At 41.4% G+C, this 23,361-nt stretch overlaps 1 protein-coding gene across 1 annotated transcript in view; it reads left to right on the top strand.

Moving 5' to 3' along the window:
- cdh13 (cadherin 13, H-cadherin (heart)) overlaps positions 1–23,361 on the top strand; it is a 958,412-nt gene that overhangs the window by 342,818 nt on the left and 592,233 nt on the right. The window contains exon 4 of the mRNA XM_055648933.1: positions 7,537–7,653. Within this exon, the coding sequence (XP_055504908.1) occupies positions 7,537–7,653 (117 nt within the window). The remainder of the gene's footprint in view (positions 1–7,536; positions 7,654–23,361) is intronic.

Genomic DNA, 23,361 nt, shown 5'->3' with positions numbered 1-23,361 from the left:
TAGAAACTAAAAAAAAAAGAGAAATCTAGAAAATCTAGAAAAGAAGCTGGGATGTAATGTTAAAATTGTCGGCATTGGATCCAAATCTGTGTCAATTTTGCTCGTACAATTAAATTGTCAACAAAATAGAGAGAGTTGAGGAGATTTTAGAACTGGGTTTGATTGTATTGAATAAGTTAGGTCTTTATTCTCTGGAGCGCAGAAGGTTAAGGGGGACTTTAGAGGTCTTTAAAATGATAGGATAGACAGAGTTGATGTGGACAAGCTTTTCCCATAGGGCAAACAAGAGGAAGACTTCTGTTCAGAAGTTTAGGGGTATATGATGGGGAAACTCAGAGAGTGGTAGCGGTGTGGAAAGCTTCCCAGGTTCAATCATTAAAAAAAATTGGATCTATGAGAAACTGCAGGCTCTAAAAAAAAGTTGTTTGGCCGGACTTGTAGGGCCGAATCTCCGTGCTGTGAAATGGTTATAATGGTTAGAGTTAAAACAGTTAATATATTTGTTGCAGGACTTTCTCATCAGAGTAGATGGACAGAGAGTCAGATGGAATCAAAACAAGTCTTTTGACATATTTCCATGCTATACCAATCCCATTTAATGTTCATAGTGACGTAAAATGCTTCTTTTTGTACAAATGACAAACCTACTGAGTAATCCCAGCACTTTATATTGTATCAGATCTGAAATATTTTGCATAAAGATTTGGCTGATGGACACTTTTCCAATTATAGCTTTATATGCGTTATCTAAAGGACTCCATAAATCTTCGCCAAGATTTTCTGTTGTCTATTCTGCTCCTCGATCTACCTAAATTTGTTGGTAATTTATTAACAGACAATCTCTTCTCATCTGGCAAATCGGCTAAATGGACGGAAAATTGATCTAACAAAAGCTACTGGGTTAAATGTACAGTCCTGCCTGGAAGACAATGCCTAATAATGTAAAAGTAACAGAGCATCAAATAGCACAGCACAGGAAGAGGCCCTCCAGACCATGATGCTTGTGCGACTATGATGCCAATTTAAACTCTATGGTGTGCCCCAAGGATCAGTACTTGCTGTTTGTCATCTGTCTATGAAGAACAAAGGGGATTCGGGATGGTGGGGCTGGCACGAATGCAGGGAAAACCCAGTGTGTGATGGGGGCAGGAGGGAGGGCACCGAGAACAAGAGGGACCCGTGGTGGTGGTGGGGGGTGGGGGAGAAGAAGAAGAGACCAACAATATTTAAGGGAACTTTGTAACTTTGTCTACGCCTTGAGGCAGCTCTTTTGTGCTGTGAATGCAAAAACAAAGAATGTTCAAGGTATCAAGGTCAGTTTATCGTCACATGTACCAATTAAGATACAGTGAAATTTAATTACCATATTACTATACTTAAAAAAGAAAAAAACAACAAGAGGCAAAACTACATAAAAGTTAACATAAACATCCACCACAGCGGATTCCCCACGTTCCTCACTGTGATAGAAGGCAATAAAGTCCAATCTCCTTCCTCTTTTATTTTCCCGCGATCGGGGCAGTCGAACCATCCGCAGTCGGGGTGATCGAAGCTCCAACAGCCCGGCAGTCGAAGCTCCCGATGTCTGTCTCTGATCAGAGACCGCAGGCTCCGTGGTTAAAGTCCCGCACAGTCAGAGCACAGAGGTCGATCCCTGGCAAAGGGATCACGAGCTCTGTGATGTTAAAGTTCACAGGCACCCACGGCGGAGCTCTCGAAATTGGTTGCCAGCTAAGGCCGCCAACTACTCAATGTTAGGCCGCAGTGTGGACAGAGATACGATACCGAAAAAAATTGCATCCCAGTCGGGGTAAGAGCTTAGAAAAAGTTCCCCCCCCCCCACATAAAACAAGCTAATGAACACTAAAAACTTATATTTCACACATGCAAAAAAAAAAAGAAAAAAAAAGGAAGGGACAGACAAACTGTTGGCGAGGCTGCCATTGCTGCCATTTTCCCTGTACCTTCACAGTGCATGTCACAGTAAAGTATCTATCTATCTCAAAGATTTGGATGAGAATGTACAAGTCATGATTAATACATTTGCAGATGGCACTAGAATAGGTGGTATCGTAGACAGTGATGATGGTTATCTAGAATTACAGCAATCTGGATCAGCTGGGCAAGCGGACTCACCGAATGGCAAATGGAGTTTAATTCAGATAAGTGTGAGGTTTTGTATTTTGGGGAGACAAACCAGAGCAGGACATTCATAGTGAACAGTAGAACTCTGGGAAGTGTTGTAGAGTAGAGAGATCTAGAACTACAAGTACATAGTTGCTTGAAAGTGGTACCACAGGTAGACACCATAGGGTCTACAGGGTGGTGAAGAAGGCTTCTGGCACATGGATTTTATCAGTCAGGGAGGCGAGTATAGGTGGGGAAATTATGTTACAGTTGTATAAGATCCTAGTGGAGCTGCATTTGGTATACTGTCTTCAGTTTTGGTTACTTTGCTATAGGAATGATAGCATTAAGTTAGAAAGAATAGAAAAGATTTACCAAGATGTTGCCAGGGCTCGAGGGTCTGAGTTATAGGGAGAGATTGGGCAGGCTAGGACTTTATTCCTTAATGCGCAGGAATCAGATGTGTGATATTTTTGAGGTGCACAAAATCATGAAGAGAATAGTTAGGGTGAGTCTTTTTCCTAGATGGGGCATCATGATTTGCATGGACAAGTTGCATCAAAGGACCTGCTTTCTTACTGTATAACTCTCTGACTAATCCCAACAGCCTGCAACATGGTTTATATCCCTTTATGTCTTGCCTGTTCAAATGCCTAACATTTAAACATTGCTATTGTATAAGTTTACGGCACTTCCTTGGAAGTGCATTCCAGGCACCTACCACTTTTTTAATAAATTATTTGCTCCTCATATCTCCATTTAACTTTTCTCCTCTCGCATTCAACCTACGCCCTATAATGGTTATCATTTCCACTCTGGGATAAAGACTCTTTTCTATATACCCTATCTATGCCTGCCATAGTTTTATACGTTTCTTTTAAGTCACCCCTCAGCCATCAAATATCCAGCAAAGATAATCCAAGTTTATCCAATCACTGTCTATAGATAATACAATCTAACCTTGCAGCATTCTGGTGAACCTCTTCTGCATCCTGTCCAAAGCCTGCACATATTTCATGTGGGGATCAGAACTTCACACAATACTCCAAGTGTGGTCCAACCAAAGGTTTATTTACTGTAGCTGCAGCAAGGCTTGTCAGTTACAGTACTCAATGCCCAACTGATGAAAACAAGTAGGCCACATGTCTTCTTTACTACCCTATCTTATTGTTTACTGTATCTATGCTTCATGAAGCTCTGGACTTGCAAGATCCTTCTGTACATCCATACTGCTAAAGGTCCTTCTGTTTGTTCTATACTTTCCTCTTACATTTATCCAGCCAGTTAAGCATCTCAAGCAATGCCACCTGCCATTTCATTTAGTTAAATACACAGTGGTGAAATAGGCCCTTCGGCCCACCAAGTCCGCTCCGACCAGCAATCCATGCATAGTAACACTATCCTACACACACTTGGGACAATTTGCATTTTTACTAAAGCCAATTTACAATTTACTACAAAAAACAATTTTACTACAAAAGCCAATGAACCTGTATGTCTTCAGAGTGTGGGAGGAAATCGGAGTACCCGGAGAAAACACAAGCAGGTTACGCGGAGATCATACAAATTCTGTATAGACAGCACCCGTAGTCAGGATCGAACCCGGATCTCTGGCACTGTACAGCAGCAACTCTACCACAGTACCACTGTGTCTATACTCTATACATTTCCAAATAATCCATATCCTTGTAGTAGCTTTCCTCGCTCTCCATAACTCCACTAATTTTGTCTCATTTGTAAATTTACTAATCAGATCAATACATTTTTGCCTGCATTAAACAACAAATGTCCTAGTTCTGATCCCCTGTAAAACACAACAAGGCAATGATCTTCAATCAGAATAAGGCCCTGCAACCTTTCCCCTCTGTCTTCTATGGCCAAGCCCATTTTCATCGAAACTATCTAGTCCCCGTTGATCACATGCCCCTTAATTTTCTTGATCAGCTTACAATGAATGACCACATTGAATGGGTCACTAAAGTCCATGTAGACAACATCTCTCACCATACCCTCAGCTTCACCACCTCCATAAAATATTCCAGCAAGTTTGTAAGATATGACTTACTTTGCACAAAGCCATGATGAGTATGCTCACTGCATGATTTTCCAGTACATTCTATCACTTCTACAAAGAACGTTCTACCATAATTTGTGACATTATCCCTGTTGCCCGTTTTAAGTAGAGGAACAACACTAAATATTCTCCTGTCCTCTGAGATCTCGCTTGTGGTTAAAGAGGATACAAAAATCTCTGCGAGGTCCCAGCTCTCTTGCCTTTCTCAATAACCTGGTATTCTGCCATTGGGCTCAGAAGAATTATCCACCTTCAGAAACCCAATACTTCCTCGTTAGCTGCTGTCAATAAGGTCTAGAATATCGACATTTCCTCCTTGACCCCATTATCCGTTATGTCCTTCCCCTTCATCAATACTAATGTGAAGTACTCATTGAGTACTTTACCCTCTTCCTCTGGCTCCAGGCATACATTTCCTTTCATGTCCTTGAATGCTCCTGCCCTTTTGTTTTTAACGGATATATAAAATATCTTGGGATTCTCCTTTAATCATATTCATCAAAGACATTTCATGGCCCTTTCTAGTCTTTCACATTCCCTGTTAAGTTCTTTCTTGCATCCTCTGTATTCCTCAAGGGCTCTGTGCAATTTCAGCAAATATAATGTGTTCTACCTTTTCTTTAATTATACAAAAAGATGGGAAGTATTTTGCATTGTTGGTAAATTTGTTAATAGCATCAAGGTATGGGAACAGGAAATAATAACTTTCAAAAGGATAGAATGCCATTTGATGTGTGCCAATAAACTAAAGAATTAATTTTCTATACATAAATTCATATACCCGATGATGCGGAAAATGTGACAACTAGGCAAAAGCTGTAACTTTGCTCCAGCTTAGTACGTAACCTCAGTTCAGTAAGCTCCATACTTTCAGATGCTACATTCAGCCCAAATCCTTGGTGGATGTAAAGTACCTAATTTTGTCGAAGAAGAGCAGGGAGTTTTCTTGGCTTCCTTTCCAACATTTATCCTTTGGCAAACATCAGTGAAACAGATTATCTTGTCACTTCTCTCATTGCTATTTGAAAGATTTTGCTCCGCACAATTTGTGCAGTGTGCCTCCCTGCAAGGAAACAGTGGCTTCACTTCAAACATACTTTATTGTCTGTGAAGTGCATTGGGATGTCCTGAAGGCATAAAGTGCAGCATGCACATGAAAGTTCTTCTCTCTTTCCTTTTACAATGCAATTCCTTTTTATTTGCCATCTTCATTTTCCATCCAAAGATATTTCATTCTGAGATAAAATGATTCCATAAACAGATCAAACAATTTTGCAAACAGTAATCTAATTCTGACATTTGCACAGAAACCCCTGAAAACAAGGGGCTTGTAGGACAGTGAGCATACAGGAAGACTGAGAAAGAAAAACAAAGTGGGATGACTGATAAAGGCAGAGGGAAGGGAGAGAACAAAATCTACAGGGAAGGGAATGCTGACACTGATAAATAACTGGATGTGAATGCAGTGAGGAAATCCTAAACAAAAGCAATAAGCACAGGTAATAACTGCATTTTTAAGGTGAAAAACTGTCCTTAGTTTGTGGATGATGTTGCTTTTCTTAGCTTTTGCATTGTTAACTTGGCTCATTCATGTACAGCTGCCGAATGACCCATTTTCTATTGTTCGTTCAATAATAGTTTAGGTTACATCAAGGTTGATTTTAGTAGGCTATGGCTCCAAAGACTGAGGATTGTGAGTTCAACTGCATAGGAATTGGATTACATTGCACTGAAAATAGTATTTTTGATTAAAAATTGATTTACCCTGAAATGCATCAAACGCATGAGCATATCTGGGCCGCATCTCACCAATGGAGCAATTTTGATAGGACATGTCCTGTTGAGGGATACACCTGTCGAGGGACAAGCTGATTTCAACATCAAGGTCATGTCATGTCCATTTGGACCATTGCAAATGATGTTGGAAATCATTCTACCGGCATGCCCATTATTTGATGCATTTGAGTCTTATAATTACCATTCTGATCTGGGAAGACTGCTGGTCAGTGAAAAGTGAAAAAGCTTTGCTTTATTCTTGGCCCCCTTTGTGCCACCACCCCATCATGTGCACATTGAACCAATCCTGCCTAACACCACAAAAGTGTTTTAAAAAATAAATGTTACCATTTTTTATTCAATGTCCTTGATAATTAGAGACTGTTCAGATGAGTGAAACAAGCCTCGGCTCAGCATAAAGTCATTAAGACAGTTATGGTAGATATAAAGAGTCATTAAGACAGTTATGGTAGATATAAGGAACTGCAGATACTGGTTTACGAAAAAGGTCACAAATTGTTGGAGTTACTCAGCGGGTCAGGCAACGTCTCTGGAGAATATGGATAGGTGATGTTACGGTTCTTTTTTTCAGACTAATTGTGGGGTGGGGGAGTGGGGTATTTAGGAGAAAGCTTGAAGAGAGGAAGAGTAGGGCAAATCTTGGCAGGTAATAGGTTGATACAGGTGAGGGGGAGGTTTGATAGGCAGATGGTTGGACAAAGGGCAGAGATGAAAAGACAGAAGGTGTGTGAGAAAAGGATTGAAGAGTTGCGAATTGTGTTCTGTGACAGTTATACGGTGGGAATCTCTGTGTACATTAACTCAAGGCCTGGACAACATTTTCAATCCATTCTACTTATGGAATGGCATGGAATGCAGAAACTGAGGTTGTTGGTAGCCATACAGCTGCATAAGGTAAACACTGCCTCAGGGCGATGAATGTAAAGAGCGGGTCAAATCCAATGCCGACTGACTCATGGTAAATTGTGGATAAGATCAATTAGCTTCTATGCCTTTAAAACTGTGTTTATCTTCAAGTGTCCTCAATCCTTCTCTCTCCATCTCAGTATCATATAATTAATTATGTTTTATTGGTTACTAAAATACATTTGTAATTAATTAGTTTACCAGGGTTGCAAAATATATTTAGAGATGTTGGTACTTCCAGAAATCTTGAATTAGCACTTCATTCCCCAAAATGTAAGGCCTAATATATTCAACACTCTATTAAAACACTCAGTCTTATATTTATTTAATTGCTTACCTCACAGTATATTCTATTTTTAAAGTATATCATGTTATTTATAGACACAATGTAAACATCCAATGTTTGAAAATCAGTATAATATTAGCTTGCATTAAGAAGAGTTGGTGTATAATTAAAGTGTATTTTGCATTCTGTTACAATTTTCTTCGAGTTTCCTATTATTTGGCTTGAACATTTTATTCATAATTAAAACATCCAAACTGTAATCAACTGTGACAATTGTTCTGATTATGCGGCTTTTTAAAATACATATATTTTCTAACATTTTTTTCTGTTTGACTTCTTTCTGCAGGAGGCCATGAGGATTGGAAACTATTCTATTCTGCACAGAAGTAAACGATCTTTAATAGCTCCTCCCATTTCGTTCCCTGAAAATCAAAGAGGACCGTTCCCTAAATCTATTGGATGGGTAAGAATTATGTCAGTTGACTTTTGTGCTTTGTCTTTATAATCGTCCATTTGGCCAATGAGCAAACCCTTGGACAGAACTTAGGAGAAGCTTTACATTTATCTCACTGTATCTTGGTACACATGACAATAATGAATCAATATCATTTTCAATGTAATGAGTATGGCCTTATAACTACCATATTTTCATTGGCTTATTCATTGAGTAGAAATTGGGTTTACACTTAAGTTCATGCAGAAACTATTTGCTGGGTTGAAGCTGATGAACAATAGGGCTATGTGAATGTTTGGATTTAAGTGGGCTGCCATAGGAATAAGTCCCAGTCCAAGAGGTTTGGCTAATGAATAAAGTTAGCTGTTTTGGATGTTGTTGTTGATCATGATGTAAGAAGGATTGGGTGTGAGGAAGAAGGATGAAGAGGTTGTTTAGCTTTGGTCAGTTTCTTTAGTCATGTGTTTAGGCGATGTGCTCAAATCTTGTTTCAAATACGTCCACCGGCACTCTTAACTTGAACAGTCTCTGCTGTTCCTGTGCATTTTGGTCATGTGTGATCTGTAGAGAATATCGTGCATCTTAGACATACTTTGTGTTAAATTAAAATGGACAAGACAAGGTCCTATTTGGCTACATAACTCATGTCTCTGAAGATGCAAAATCCATAAGTAGATCAAAAATTTGATCACATCTAAAATCACATACCTAGTTGCAGAAACAGTCATTTTTTTGAACAAATATTGTTGATGAAAATTATCAAATTAGAGGTATTGTAGGATAAACATATACTGACAAAAATACACTTCACAATTACTAGTTTAAAATAATAGTGTGAATTTTAACTAGCCTCCATCACTATTAAGAAATGTACTAATCTATGATACAGATTTGGTCACTTTTCTCGAAGGGCGAGATGGAACCCAGAAATAGGCTGACATAATTTAATCCAGGTTAAAATCATTTGAAAATTGCATAAGAACTAAAAAAACAATGCTGTGCAATCCAATTTCCATACACATTTGTGTTTTGCCAGCCTGACAGATCTCACAACACTTCATTGTTGCAGTCAAGATCTCAGTGTGACTCAAGCATCACAACTTCTATTATTTTTCAATATTCCAACCCCTCATGTTGGATAACATTGCATTAGCCGATGCCATTGCCTTTTATACCTTCTGTGATTTGAGTACAATTGAAACTTATGTTTTGTTCTTCTACGCCTCCCAATCGCATTGAGAAAATATTACGATTCATCTCCGATGGATGGATGGCAAGATGAAGGGCCTTCCCTCAGAATTGGGTGACTGCATAATAGTGGGGAAAGGGATGAAGTGCAGAAAAACACTTGTAAATTTGTTAATTTTTTTAGTACTATATGGCCGCACTTTGGACTTTTGATTCACTGAGAAGTAAATTATATTTTGAATAATTTGACTCGAATGAATTAAAGTCATAAGAGTCTTACAGCGTGGTAATGGGCTCTTTAACTCAACTTGCCCCCACTGGCCAACATGTCACATCTACATTAATCGCACCTGCCTGCATTTGGCCCATATCCCACTCAATCTGTCTTATCTGTGTACCTGTCTAAATGTCAGATTGCTGAAGTAATATAATTGCTGCAATCCAGCATCTTTTTAAATGCGTAAGTTTAAATTTAAAAACGACTCCATCCTATCCCCCTGGATCAATCCCTCCCTACCTTTGTCCCTACTTATGTCCAAGTCACCTCACACGCTCTTCGTCTCCTCAATGACTTACGTTTTTCAGGCCCCCACTCCTTCATCTTTACTACGGATGTCCAGTCACTCTACACCTCCATCCCCAAACCAGGAGGGTCCGAAAGCCCTCCGTTTCTTCCTCGAACACAGAACCAGCCAATTTCTTCTGTCCACCAAAACTCCCCTCCGCCTAGCAGAGCTGGTCCGTACCCTCAACAACGTATCCTTCGACTCCTCCTACTTCCTCCAGATCCAAGGCGTAGCTATGGGCACTCATATGGGCCTTAGTTATGCCTGCCTTTTGGTAGGGTACGTCGAACAATCCTTGTTCCAGGCATACACTGCCCTATCTCCGAACTACCTCAGCTACATTGACGACCACGCTGGTGCTACCTCCTGCACCCATGCAGAACTCACTGGCTTCATCACCTTCACCGATAATTTCCATCCTACACTCAAATTCACTTGGACCATCTCCGACATCTCCCTACCCTTTCTAGATCACACTGTCTCCATCACAGGAAACAGACTATTGACCGACATTTACTACAAACCTACTGACTCCCATAGCTTGCACCTTCTCCAACCTCATCTACTGTATCTGCTGTTCCAGGTGTCAACTTCTCTACATCAGCTAGACCAAGCACAGGCTCGGCGATTATTTCGCGGAACACCTCTGCTCAGTCCGTCTTAGCCTATCTGATCTCCCAGTGGCCCAGCACTTCAACTCCCCCTCCCATTCCCAATCTGACCTTTTTGTCCTGGGCCTCCTCCTTTGTCAGAGTGAGGCCCAGCGCAAATTGGAGGAACTGCACCTCATATTTTGCTTGGGTAGTTTACAGCCCAGCGGTATGAACATTGACTTCTCTAACCAGATAGCCTTTGCTTTCTCTCTCCTTCCCCTTCCCAGTTCTCCCACTAGTCTTACTGTCTCTGCCTACATTCTCTCTTTGTCCCGCCCCCTCCCCTGACATCAGTCTGAAGAAAGGTCTCGACCCGAAACGTCGCCCATTTCTTCTCTCCAGAGATGTGAAGACCGCCAGCAGGATTATTTGTGCTCCACTCCCCTTCCTGCTGGACATATACAGGAAGAGATGTATCAGCAGAGCCATCTCCATCATCAAAGACCCTTACCACCCATCGCATGACATTTTCTCCATCCTCCCATCTGGGAAGAGGTACAGGAGCATTAGCTGCAAAACCAGCAGGATGCTCCTCAGCTTCTTCCCACAGGCTATAAGACTGTTAAATGGACTTTGCCCCCTGCCAAGTATCGCGCACAAACCCCCACACTGCAGCAGAGCCACTGTTGTGCCGCTGCCGGTCGGAACGGCTGTTGAATGTTTAGTAGAGTGTTAAATTTGTTCATGATACATGTATTTTTTTTATTTCTATTTATTTTTCATGCACACTGAATGGACACTGGTTGAGCAACGTTTTTTTGTTTCCTCTGGGTATGCGAATACTCAGGAAATGACAATAAAGATATACAATACAATACAATACAATACAATACAATGTTGCCTCACCCGCTGAGTTACTCCAGCGTTTTTGACTACCTTATATTTTTAAATGCCATCTAATCAAAAATTGCTGATTGGTTACTTATCATGGCATCTGTCAAGTATTCAGTTTCCTTAAGGTTATCTGTCTTCTTTCTGGCTTCCTGTTAGTAACTCGAGATTAATCAATTCACACACAAGAGCTTGAAGATCAAAGTAAGACACAAAGTGCTTGAGTGATTCAGCGGGTCAGGCAGTATTTCTGGAGAAGATGGATAGGTGAGATTTCAGGTCAGGATCCAACATTTTGAGTCTTTTTTTACAATCCAGCATCCACTATTTCTTGTTTCTACATAGCTTGAAGATCAAGCTAGTCGTACTGTATGAAAATCCATTCAATTTGAAAGCCAACATACCACTTTTTGGCTTTTTGACAATAAAGTGGGTGGTATCATAGATAGTGAGGAGAACAGTGCAGAGAATATTTATGAGGATATTGCCAGGACTCTGGGAGCCTGAGCTTATAGGGTGATGTTAGGCATGGCACTATTGCTTCTGTGCAGGAGGCTGAGGAGTGATCTTATAGAGGTGTATTAAATCACGAGGGGAATAGTTACGGTGAATGCACTGAACCTTTTCTCAGAGTAGTAGAATCAAGAACCAGAAGGCATAGGTTTAAGGTGAAAGGTGCAAGATTTAATAGGGACCTGAGGGGCACCATTTTTTACACAGAGGATAGTGGATATATCGAACAAGCTGCCAGAGGAAGTAGTTGAGGCAGGTACCACAGCATCATTTAAATATTTTTGGCGAGTTACATGAATAAGAAAGGTTTAGAGGGATATGGGCCAAACATGGGCTGGTGGGACTAGCATAGATGGGACATCTTAGTTGGCATGTATGAGTGGGGCTTGTTTCCGTGCTGTATACCCCTCCGACTCTACTTTATTTTAACTGAGGCCAAAAAAAAACAGTTGCAATACGGAGTATGTAGCAATTTAAAAAAAAAAGCACAGTGATTGGGGAGAAAAAGCAACTGAGAATAACAAAATTCAATTTAATATCTGGAGGCTAAGAAAGCAAATTCCACTTTGTACAGTTTTTAAAACAATGTAAAGCAGGTAAAGCAACACCAAAAAAAATGACCCTTCCATTCGATTGCTGCTTGAACTGTGAATTGAATTTATGTTGGGTGCTTGTCCCAATGTTTACTTTATATTTACTCAATGCTTATTCCATTTGGAGTGAAAAGTGGAAAATCAGTGACCCAACAAAAGGCAGTTTGCTGAATCTGTCTTTGAGCAGCTGCTTTGTCTTGGAATTGTCGTTTTTAATCTTATTTGCACAAATAAGATTGCCTTTCCATCGCTTTGCGATGATGGGAATGAAATGAACTCGGTATTTATATTTTCTTTCCTGATTCAGTTCAAGTGCCAGTGGGCGTTATTAAATTACTGGTTTAATGCAGTTATTTCAGTGAAATGTGACAGTAGGTTCTCATTAGATTTCATCCCAGCCTGTAGATGATCATCTACATCTTGAATATTGATATCATTTTAAATGGGACAAAGCAGTTTTGTTAATGATGGGTACAGAGGACAAAAACTAGATTTGTCAATTTAAATTGATGTTTGGTCAACATTTCACATAATCTGTATAATTGCCAAGCTAAGGACCCAGCTCGAGTTCATGCAGAAAGCCATGCTGGGAGCAGCACCACACATACCTCAAATTGAGGTGCTAATTGAGGTGACATTACAAAACAAGACTGCATCCATGCTAACTAGCAAATTAGTAAACGGAATTAAACATCCCAGGATAGATCGTGTCTTTAATGGTACTAGACTATTTATACTGCTAATTCATAAATTCATAAGCTGAGCTAGGCCATTCGGCCCATCAAGTCTATTCAATCAAGGTTGATCTATCTTTCCCTGTCAACCCCATCCTCCTGCCTTCTCCCCATAACCCCTGACACCTGTACTAATCTAGAATCTATCAATCCCCGCGTGAAAAATATCCATTGATGGCGTTCATTCATTGATGGCAATGAATTCCACAGATTCACCACCCTCTGACTAAATAAGTTCCTCTTCATCTTCTTTCTAAAGGTACATCCTTTGGGAGGATGGGAGAAGGTGGCTACATTTATTTTCCATCGTCAATGATGGGAGCATATAAGTTCCAAAGTCAAGGCTGAAATATTTGCAACCATCTTAATAGTATACAAAGACTTGGCTTCCTCTGGAGGTCGCGACCATCAGAAAACAAATCTGTTTTCATTCATCGTATTTCACTCCATGTGATACCAAATATTGACTGAGAGCATTGGATACAGTGGAGAGTAATGGACCAGACAACCTTTTGGTTGAAGTGCTGTTCTCTTGAATCGGTCAAATCTCTAGTTCAATCTGTTCCAGTAATGTTGCAAGGTGCTCACCTGACAATGTTGAAAATTGCCCAGGAATGACCTATCCATAACAACAATGTGGACCTGAAGGGCCAATCTTCATCCCTTTGGTCCACTCTCCATCATCAGCAGGTTGATGGAAGCTTTTGTCAGCAAGACTGATCAGAAACTCAACCGGACCAGCCATATACTGTAAATATCGTTCTGCAAGAGGACGTCAAAACCTGCGGGTCCTTCAGCGAGTGACTCATCTCTGGACTGCTGCATAGCACAGGCACTCCCTTCAGCCCACAATGTCTGTGCCAAACATGATGCCAAAACAACTCTTATCTTCCTGCACATAATCCATATCCCCCCATACACTAAATATCCATATGCTTATCTAGAAGTCTCTTAAATGCCATGATTCCTCCACCACCACCCTCAGTGGGATATTCCAGGTACTCACCACCCTCTCTGTTTAAAAAAAAAAAACTTGCCTTCCACATTTCATTTAAACTTTTCCCCTTTCACCTTAAAGCTATGCCCTCTTGTATTTACTACTTCCATTCTGGGAAAAAGAATCTGACTGTCTACCCATCTTTGTTTTGCATAATTTTATAAATCTCTATCAGGTCTCCTCTCAACCTCAGGAATTCCAGAGAAAACAATCCGTCTTCCAACCTCTTCTTATAGCTAATACCCCCTAATCTAGGCACTACCTGGGCACCATATTAATAAACATTCCCAACAGCCTCTTCAAAGCCTCTAGATTCTTCCTATAATGGGGCGATCAGAACGGTGTGCAATACTCCAGATGTGGCCTTGCCAAAATCCTTTAAAACTGCATCATAACTAAAGGTGTTTAACACCATCCAGAACAAAGCAACCCACTTGAATGACAACCACCTTCCATTACCTCACTGGCAGCTGCCACGTGTACCATGTACTAAATATACTGCATTTAATCTAAAAAGGGGAACTATGACAGCAGCAACAGGCTTTTAAGATCTACCATCCAATGAAGAGGAGAACCAGGCAGATGGGAAAACTACCACTTGGAAATCTCTCTCCAGTACATATGCCAACCCTGCTTGGAAATAAATACTTCCCAGTCACTTAGTCTAAGTCCACTAACGTCCATCAACAGAGAGGCTGCATTTATTCAAGACGGTAGTTCACCACCAATGACAAATGGAGATGGGCAATAAATGATGGTCTTGCCATGCCACAGCCTTGATCAATAAATGAATCATATTTATATCATTCCTAGAGAATTGTATTTGTGTTAAAAAATTCCATTGGATTGAAACCAAACCATTGATCCCAGGTTTATGCTGGAGTTTCATTTCTTCTCTCCAAGAAGAAAGAGCGGGCTCTTGCATCTAAACCATGGCTAGCTTAACTTAAAATTAAAGATCACTGTTTAGGAAGGAACTGCAGTTGCTGGTTTAAACCAAAGATAGACACAAAATGCTGGAGTAACTCAGTGGACAGGCAGTATCTCTGGAGAGAAGGAATGGGTGATTTTTCAGGTCGAGACCCTTCTTGAAGATCACTTATTGTTTCCATGTCAGAGACTCATAACGAGTACATCTCTGCTAAACTTTTCTTGGATCTAGCGCCAGAGAGATGCATCTCTAAATCTTTATCAAACAAGGTTAATGCATGATAAAATATAAACAGCAACTTCAAAAATTCATCATGTCAGGTGGTGTCTCTGGTGGGAAATGTATTATTATTTTGTGTTATTGACAATTAGCGCCTTCCGCTGTGCATAGATACTGATTTGGTTTTCATTTCAGCATCTGATTTGTTGGTGTGAAGGGTGTCATATGTGTCTTGCATGATGCTAGTTTGTTTGGGGATGTAGGAAGAATGTATTGATTTCCCTATCATTTAGTACCAATGGTCGATTAGTTGAGAGAGATACTCACATATATTCTGGGGAAGTAGAAACATAGAAACATAGAAAATAGGTGCAGGAGTAGGCCATTCGGCCCTTCGAGCCTGCACCGCCATTCAATATGATCATGGCTGATCATCCACCTCAGTATCATGTTCCTGCCTTCTCTCCATACCCCCTGATCCCTTTAGCCACAAGGGCCACATCTAACTCCCTCTGAAATATAGCCAATGAACTGGCCTCAACTACGTTCTGTGGCAGAGAATACCAGAGATTCACCACTCTCTGTGTGAAAAAGGTTTTCCTCATCTCGGTCCTAAAAGATTTCCCCCTTATCCTTAAACTGTGACCCCTTGTTCTGGACTTCCCCAACATCGGGAACAATCTTCCTGCATCTAGCCTGTCCAACCCCTTAAGAATTTTGTAAGTTTCTATAAGATCCCCCCTCAATCTTCTAAATTCTAGCGAGTACAAACCAAGTCTATCCAGTCTTTCTTCATATGAAAGTCCTGACATCCCAGGAATCAGTCTGGTGAACCTTCTCTGATTCAGATTCAGATTCAGATTCAATTTTAATTGTCAATGTCAGTGTACAGTACAGAGACAACGAAATGCATTCCCTCTATGTATTCCCTCTATGGCAAGAATGTCTTTCCTCAGATTAGGAGACCAAAACTGTACGCAATACTCCAGGTGTGGTCTCACCAAGACCCTGTACAACTGCAGTAGAACCTCCCTGCTCCTATACTCAAATCCTTTTGCTATGAATGCTAACATACCATTCGCCTTCTTCACTGCCTGCTGCACCTGCATGCTTACTTTTAATGACTGGTGTACCATGACACCCAGGTCTCGTTGCATCTCCCCCTTTCCTAATCGGCCACCATTCAGATAATAATCTACTTTCCTATTTTTTTGCCACCAAAGTGGATAACCTCACATTTATCCACATTATACTGCATCTGCCATGCATTTGCCCACTCACCCAGCCTATCCAAGTCACCTTGCAGCCTCCTAGCATCCTCCTCACAGCTAACACTGCCCCCCAGCTTCGTGTCATCCGCAAACTTGGAGATGTTGCCTTCAATTCCCTCGTCCAAATCATTAATATATATCGTAAATAGCTGGGGTCCCAGAACTGAGCCTTGCGGTACCCCACTAGTCACTGCCTGCCATTGGCCCTTAACTCCAAGAAGACCAAGGAGCTCATTGTAGACTTCAGGAAGTCCAGAGGCGGCACGCACACCCCCATCCACATTAACGGGACGGAGGTGGAACGTGTTTCTAGCTTCAGGTTCCTGGGAGTCAACATCTCCGATGACCTCTCTTGGACCCACAATACCTCTACTCTGATCAAGAAGGCTCATCAGCGTCTCTTCTTCCTGAGGAGACTGAAGAAGGTCCATCTGTCTCCTCAGATCCTGGTGAACTTCTACCGCTGCACCATCGAGAGCATCCTTACCAACTGCATCACAGTATGGTATGGCAACTGCTCTGTCTCCGACCGGAAGGCATTGCAGAGGGTGGTGAAAATTGCCCAACGCATCACCGGTTCCTCGCTCCCCTCCATTGAGTCTGTCCAAAGCAAGCGCTGTCTGCGGAGGGCGCTCAGCATCGCCAAGGACTGCTCTCACCCCAAACCATGGACTGTTTACCCTCCTACCATCCGGGAGGCGCTACAGGTCTCTCCGTTGCCGAACCAGCAGGTCGAGGAACAGCTTCTTTCCGGCGGCTGTCACTCTACTCAACAACGTACCTCGGTGACTGCCAATCACCACCCCCCCCCCCCCGGACACTTATTATTATTTATTCAAATCGTTTGCTATGTCGCTCTTCCAGGGAGATGCTAAATGCATTTTGTTGTCTCTGTACTGTACACTGACAATGACAATTAAAATTGAATCTGAATTGAATCTGAATCTGAATCTGAATCTGAAAAGGACCCGTTTACTCCTACTCTTTGCTTCCTGTCTGCCAGCCAGTTCTCTATCCACATCAATACTGAACCCCCAATACCGTGTGCTTTAGGTTTGTATACTAATCTCTTATGTGGGACCTTGTCGAAAGCCTTCTGAAAGTCCAGATATAACACATCCACTGGTTCTCCCTTATCCACTCTACTAGTTACATCCTCGAAAAATTCTAAAAAATTCGTCAGACATGATTTACCTTTCATAAATCCATGCTGACTTTGTCCAATGATTTCACCACTTTCCAAATGTGTTGCTATCCCATCTTTAATAACTGACTCTAGCAGTTTCCCCACTACCGACGTTAGACTAACTGGTCTGTAATTCCCCATTTTCTCTCTCCCTCCCTCGCTTTTTAAAAAATGGTATAACATTAGCTACCTTCCAATCCTCAGGAACTACTCCAGAATCTAAAGAGTTTTGAAAAATTAGCACTAATGCATCCACTATTTCTGGGGCTACTTCCTTAAGTACTCTGGGATGCAGCCTATCTGGCCCTGGGGATTTATCGGCCTTTAATCCATTCAATTTACCTAACACCACTTCCCGGCTAACCTGGATTTTACTCAGTTCCTCCATCCCCCGGTCCCCTGCTATTTCCGGCAGATTATTTATGTCTTCCTTAGTGAAGACAGAACCAAAGTAGTTATTCAATTGGTCTGCCATGTCCTTGGTCCCCATGATCAATTCACCCGTTTCTGACTGCAAGGGACCTACATTTGTTTTAACTAATCTTTTTCTCTTCACATATCTATAAAAGCTTTTGCAGTCAGTTTTTTATGTTCCCTGCCAGTTTTCTTTCATAATCTATTTTCCCTTTCCTAATTAAGCCCTTTGTCCTCCTCTGCTGGTCTCTGAATTTCTCCCAGTCCTCTGGTAGGCTGCTTTTTCTGGCTAACTTGTACGCTTCATCTTTTGTTTTGATACTATCCCTGATTTCCCTTGTTATCCATGGATGCACTACCTTCCCTGATTTATTTTTTTGCCAAACTGGGATGAACAATTGTTGTAGTTCATCCATGCAGTCTTTGAATGCCTTCCATTGCATATCCACCGTCAACCCATTAAGAATCAATCTCCAGTCTATCTTGGCCAATTCACGTCTCATACCTTCAAAGTTACCTTTCTTTAAGTTACCTTGTTTCTGAATTAACGATGTCACTCTCCATCCTAATGAAGAACTCAACCATATTATGGTCACTCTTGCCCAAGGGGCCACGCACAACAAGACTGCTAACTAACCCTTCCTCATTACTCAATACCCAGTCTAGAATAGCCTGCTCTCTCGTTGGTTCCTCTACATGTTGGTTTAGAAAACTATCCCGCATACATTCCAAGAAATCCTCTTCCTCAGCACCCTTGCCAATTTGATTCACCCAATCTATATGTAGATTGAAGTCACCCATTATAACTATTTTACCTTTGTTGCACGCATTTGTAATTTACTGTTTGATGCCATCCCCAACTCCACTGCTACTGTTAGGTGGCCTGTACACAACTCCCACTAGCGTTTTCTTCCCCTTAGTGTTTCGCAGCTCTACCCATATCGATCCCACATTCTCAAAGCTAACGTCCTTCATTTCTATTGCATTAATCTGCTCTCTAACCAGCAACGCTACCCCATCTCCTTCCCTTTCTGTCTATCCCTCCTGAATATTGAATATCCCTGGATGTTCAGCTCCCAGCCTTGGTCACCCTAGAGCCATGTCTCCGTGATCCCAACTATATCATAGTCATTAATAACTATCTGCACATTCAACTCATCCAACTTATTACGAATGCTCCTTGCATTGAGACACAAAGCCTTCAGGCTTGTTTTTACAACACTCTTACCCCTTATACTATTATGCTGAAAAGTGGGCCTTTTTGATATTTGACCTGGATTTGCCGGCCTGCCACTTTTACTTTTCACCTTGCTACCTATTGCTTCTACCCTCATTTTACACCCCTCGGTCTCTACGCTCACACATTTAAGAAACCCTTTCCCTTTAACTCCATCCTCCACTATCCCATTCGACACCCCACCCCCCTTATTCAGTTTAAAACCACCCGTGTAGCAGTGGCAAACCTGCCTGCCAGAATGCTGGTCCCACACCTGTTAAGATGCAATCCGTCCCTTTTGTACAGCTCCCCCTTACCCCAAAACAGATCCCAGTGATCTAAGAATCTAAATCCCTGCCCCGTGCACCAGTTCCTCAGCCACACGTTCAGGTCCCTTATCTCCCTGTTCCTGTTCCTGCTAGTGTCCTGACCCACATTTTCATGAATATTAAGATTGAGGTATTGAGAACAAATTTCAGTGAAGTACTGCAAGTAATGGATTGTTTCACTTCAAATACAATCAGTCATTCGTGTCATTATATAATGAATGCATATGATTTAATGAGCACAGTGTTCCTTTACTCTTGTCACACATCCCAATTCTGGAGACTTAATCAAATGATTCCAGGATCAAATTATCAAACTCATGGGTGGGTAATCACCAACTCATTACTCAGAACTGTCTAGACTTGAGCAATACTTGAGCATGATACACAATAAGAGCCTCTCACTAACCTATCCACAAAATGCCTCAAAGAAAAACGGTATTTTTTCAAAAAAGCAACATAAACGTATATTAGCCTACAATGAACAATAATTATAAAAATGGAAAATCATACTTGAGCACAGATTTTACAAACTGAGCAATGTCTACAAAATACAGTTTTTAAGGTTTCAAGCGTTGTTTGCCTGATCATTATAATGATTCTGATCTGACATAACTTTATTCTGTATCAGAGAAAATGATATTGAACCCTACGGTATTTCACGAAATCATTAATGCAGAGACAATACACAACTATTGCATTTCCTCTCCTTAAAATTGCTATGTTTTCCAAATGTGTATGCCTTCCTGAGAAGGCTTAGGAAGTTGGGCATGTCACCAATAACTCTCACCAACTTTTACAGAGCATCTTATTGGGATGCATCACAGCATGGTGGCGTAGCGGTAGAGTTGCTGTCTTACAGCCCCAGGGTCCTGGGATCGATCCTGACTACCCGATCGGGTACTGTCTATACGGAGTTTGTACGTTCTTCCCATGACTTGTGTGGGTTTTCTCCGGGAGCTCCGGTTTCCCCACACACTTCAAAGACATACAGGTTTGTAGGTTAATTGGCTTGGTAAGATTGTAAATTGTCCCTAGTGTGGGAAGGGTAGTGTTGGTGTGTGGGGATGTCTGGTCAGCACGGACTCAGTGGGTTGAAGGGTCTGTTTCCATGCTGTGTTTCTAAACTAAACTAAACTAAACTAAACAGCATGGTTTGGGAACAGCTCCATCCAAGATAGCAAGAAATTGCAGAGAATGGTGGATGCAGCCAAACCATCATGAAAACCAAACGCCCATCCACGGACTCCACCTACACTTCACGCTGCCTCGGACAAGACCGCCAGCATAATCAAGGATGAGTCTCACCCTGGATACTCCCTCTTCTCCCCTCTCCCATCAGGCAATAGGCACAGAAGTACCTCCAGATTCAGGGGCAGTTTCTTCTCAACTGTTATCAAGCAACTGAACCATCCTATCACCAACTAGAGAGTGGTCCAGATCTAGTAACTACCTCATGGCAGACCTTTGGACTCGCTTTAATTAGACTTTACCTTGCTCTCGACATTATTCCCTTCATCCTTTACACTGTGGGCAGCTAGAATGTAATCATGTATCGTCTTTCCTCTGACTGGATAGCATGCATCACAAAAGGTAACTCAGTACATGTGACAATAAACTAAACTAAACATTTCAAGTGAACACTATAGTACAATAGAAGTCAAAAGTACGGAAATAAACCAATCAGGTCTTAGTTGAGTAACAAAGAATTTCACCTCAGCAGTCCTCTGAACCTGTACTTTGATCATTTCAAAGTGTTAACCCCTTGAACTGCATAAGAATCATGACCATGCATCCTGAAAGTTTCTTTGAACTTTTATTGATTTTGTCTTCACGACCCAACACCTAACATCATGGAAAATAAATAGACTTTTGTGTAAAAATAAACAATCTTTTGAGTTTGAGGCAAGTAAAATCAAAGGTGTTGAAAATCTGAAACAAAAAGTAGAAAATTCAGCACATCCAGCCGCATCTGTGGAAAGAGAATCAGTAAACATTTTGAGTCTGTGATCTCTCATCAAAACTGGGTTCCATGACATAATATGAAGATAGACACAAAACACTGGAGTAACTCAATGGTTCAGCCAACATCTCTGGAGAAAAGGAACAGGTGACGTTTCGGGTCGAGAACCTTCTTTGATTTCTGGTATTTTAAGAATCACTAATATAAAAATGAACATGAAAATAGCTAGAATTCTGGGGTCAGTGGTGCAGTGGTAGAGTTGCTGCTGAACAATGCCCGAGACCCAGATTCGATGCTGACCACGGCTGCTGTGGGTATGCAGTTTGTATGCTCTCCATGTGCTCGCGTGGGTTTTCTCTGGGAACCCTGGTTTCCTCTCGCATTTCAAAGATAACTTTTGTTTTTTTTAGAGATACAGTGTGGAAACAGGCCCTTCGGCCCACCGAGTCTGCATCGACCAGTGATCACAGCACCACACACACTAGGGACAATTTTTACATTTATACCAAGCCACTTAACCTGCAAACCTGTACGTCTTTGAAGTGTGGAAGGAAACTGAAGTTCTCAGAGAAAACCCACACAGTCATGGGGAGAATGTACAAACTCTGTACTGACAAACACCCGTAGTCGGGATCGAACCCGGGTCTCATGCATTATAAGTGCTGAAAGGCAGCAACTGTACTGCTGTGCCACCTGTCACAGGCTTGTAGGCTATTTGGCTTTGGTAAAATTGTAAATTGTCCCAAGTGTGTAGGATAGTGTTAGTGCATAGAATGATCGCTAGTTGGCTGGACTCAGTGGGCTGAAGGGCCTGTTTCCGCGCTGTATCTCTAAAATCAAAATCTGAAACAACAATATAATTTGCTAGAAATACTCAGCAGCTTGGGAAACTTTGTGGGAAGGTTGGGCAACACTTAACGTTTCATATTAACAACCCTGTGACAGACTAAACTTGAATGTATTGACAACTCTTTTCATCTTTCAATTCTGGCATCAATTCCAGCAACATCAACCGACTCCAACTGGTCCAGAACGCAGCCGCCCGACTATTGATCCACACCAATTCCTGGCACTACATCACCCCAGTCCTCAAAGAACTTCACTGGCTTCCCATTTCCCAACGGATCATCTACAAAATCCTGGTCCTCACCTACAAAGCCCTCAACCACTTGGCCCCCCGTTATCTCACTGACCTCCTCTCCCCCTACCAACCCTCATGGTCCCTCAGATCCATTTCAGCCGGTCTCCTCTCCATTCTGAAATCCAACCTCTGCACTTTTGGAGACAGAGCCTTCTCCAGGGCAGCTCCCAGGCTCTGGAACTCCCTCCCACAATTGATCCGAATTTCTGAGTCCCTCTTCCAGTCCCGCCTCAAGACCCATCTCTTCACCTCTGCATACCCTTAGTCTCATGTCCCCCTCCCCTTTGCATCTCTGTCTTACTGCTCTATTTTGTTTTGTTCTTGACTCACCATGTAAAGCGACTTTGAGTCCTTGAAAAGCACTATACAAATAAAATGTATTATTATTATTATTATTATTATTATTATAATCTTCGTTCAGCTTATCTGAGTTCAGTTTAGTTTAGAGATACAGTGCAGAAACAGTTCATCCAAAACATGAGACTTTTTATTGTGCAGCATAAATTCCAGACTTGATGGACAAAAAGATTCATGTCCAGCAACACCCAGCGGCTTCCGCATTTTAATTGCTTTTACCCTTCAAGGGTATATGGATAAAGGAAATACATACTTTGTTGAAAAATGTTTATTAGGTGATTGATTGCAGAGACCACTCCATCTTAAGGCTAAATTGAACATGTAATTGAAACAGTGTAAATAAATCAGATCTACAGAGAGAAAGTGGGCAGTGGATTGGCTTACACTCTGGTTAGAAGCCATTTTGACGAAAAGGATTATTTTGGAGTTAAAAATGCCTTTTTTTCCAACCACACAATAATATTGAGCTTTAATTTGGTGATACAGATTTGTTTTGACGCAGCTGGATAAAGTCAGGAGTTAGAATGTTGTCCCTTGCACCTTTGAAATTCACAGAGATAGAGTCCAACTCTTTTACCATCATAGAGTCTTATAGCGTGGAAACAGGTCTTCGGCCCA

Source organism: Leucoraja erinacea, chromosome 17 (genome assembly GCF_028641065.1).
Source record: "Leucoraja erinacea ecotype New England chromosome 17, Leri_hhj_1, whole genome shotgun sequence".
Classification (NCBI taxonomy): domain Eukaryota; kingdom Metazoa; phylum Chordata; class Chondrichthyes; order Rajiformes; family Rajidae; genus Leucoraja; species Leucoraja erinaceus.
The sequence above is the reverse complement of the archived record's forward strand: the minus strand, read 5'-3'. Positions and strand labels throughout refer to the sequence as shown.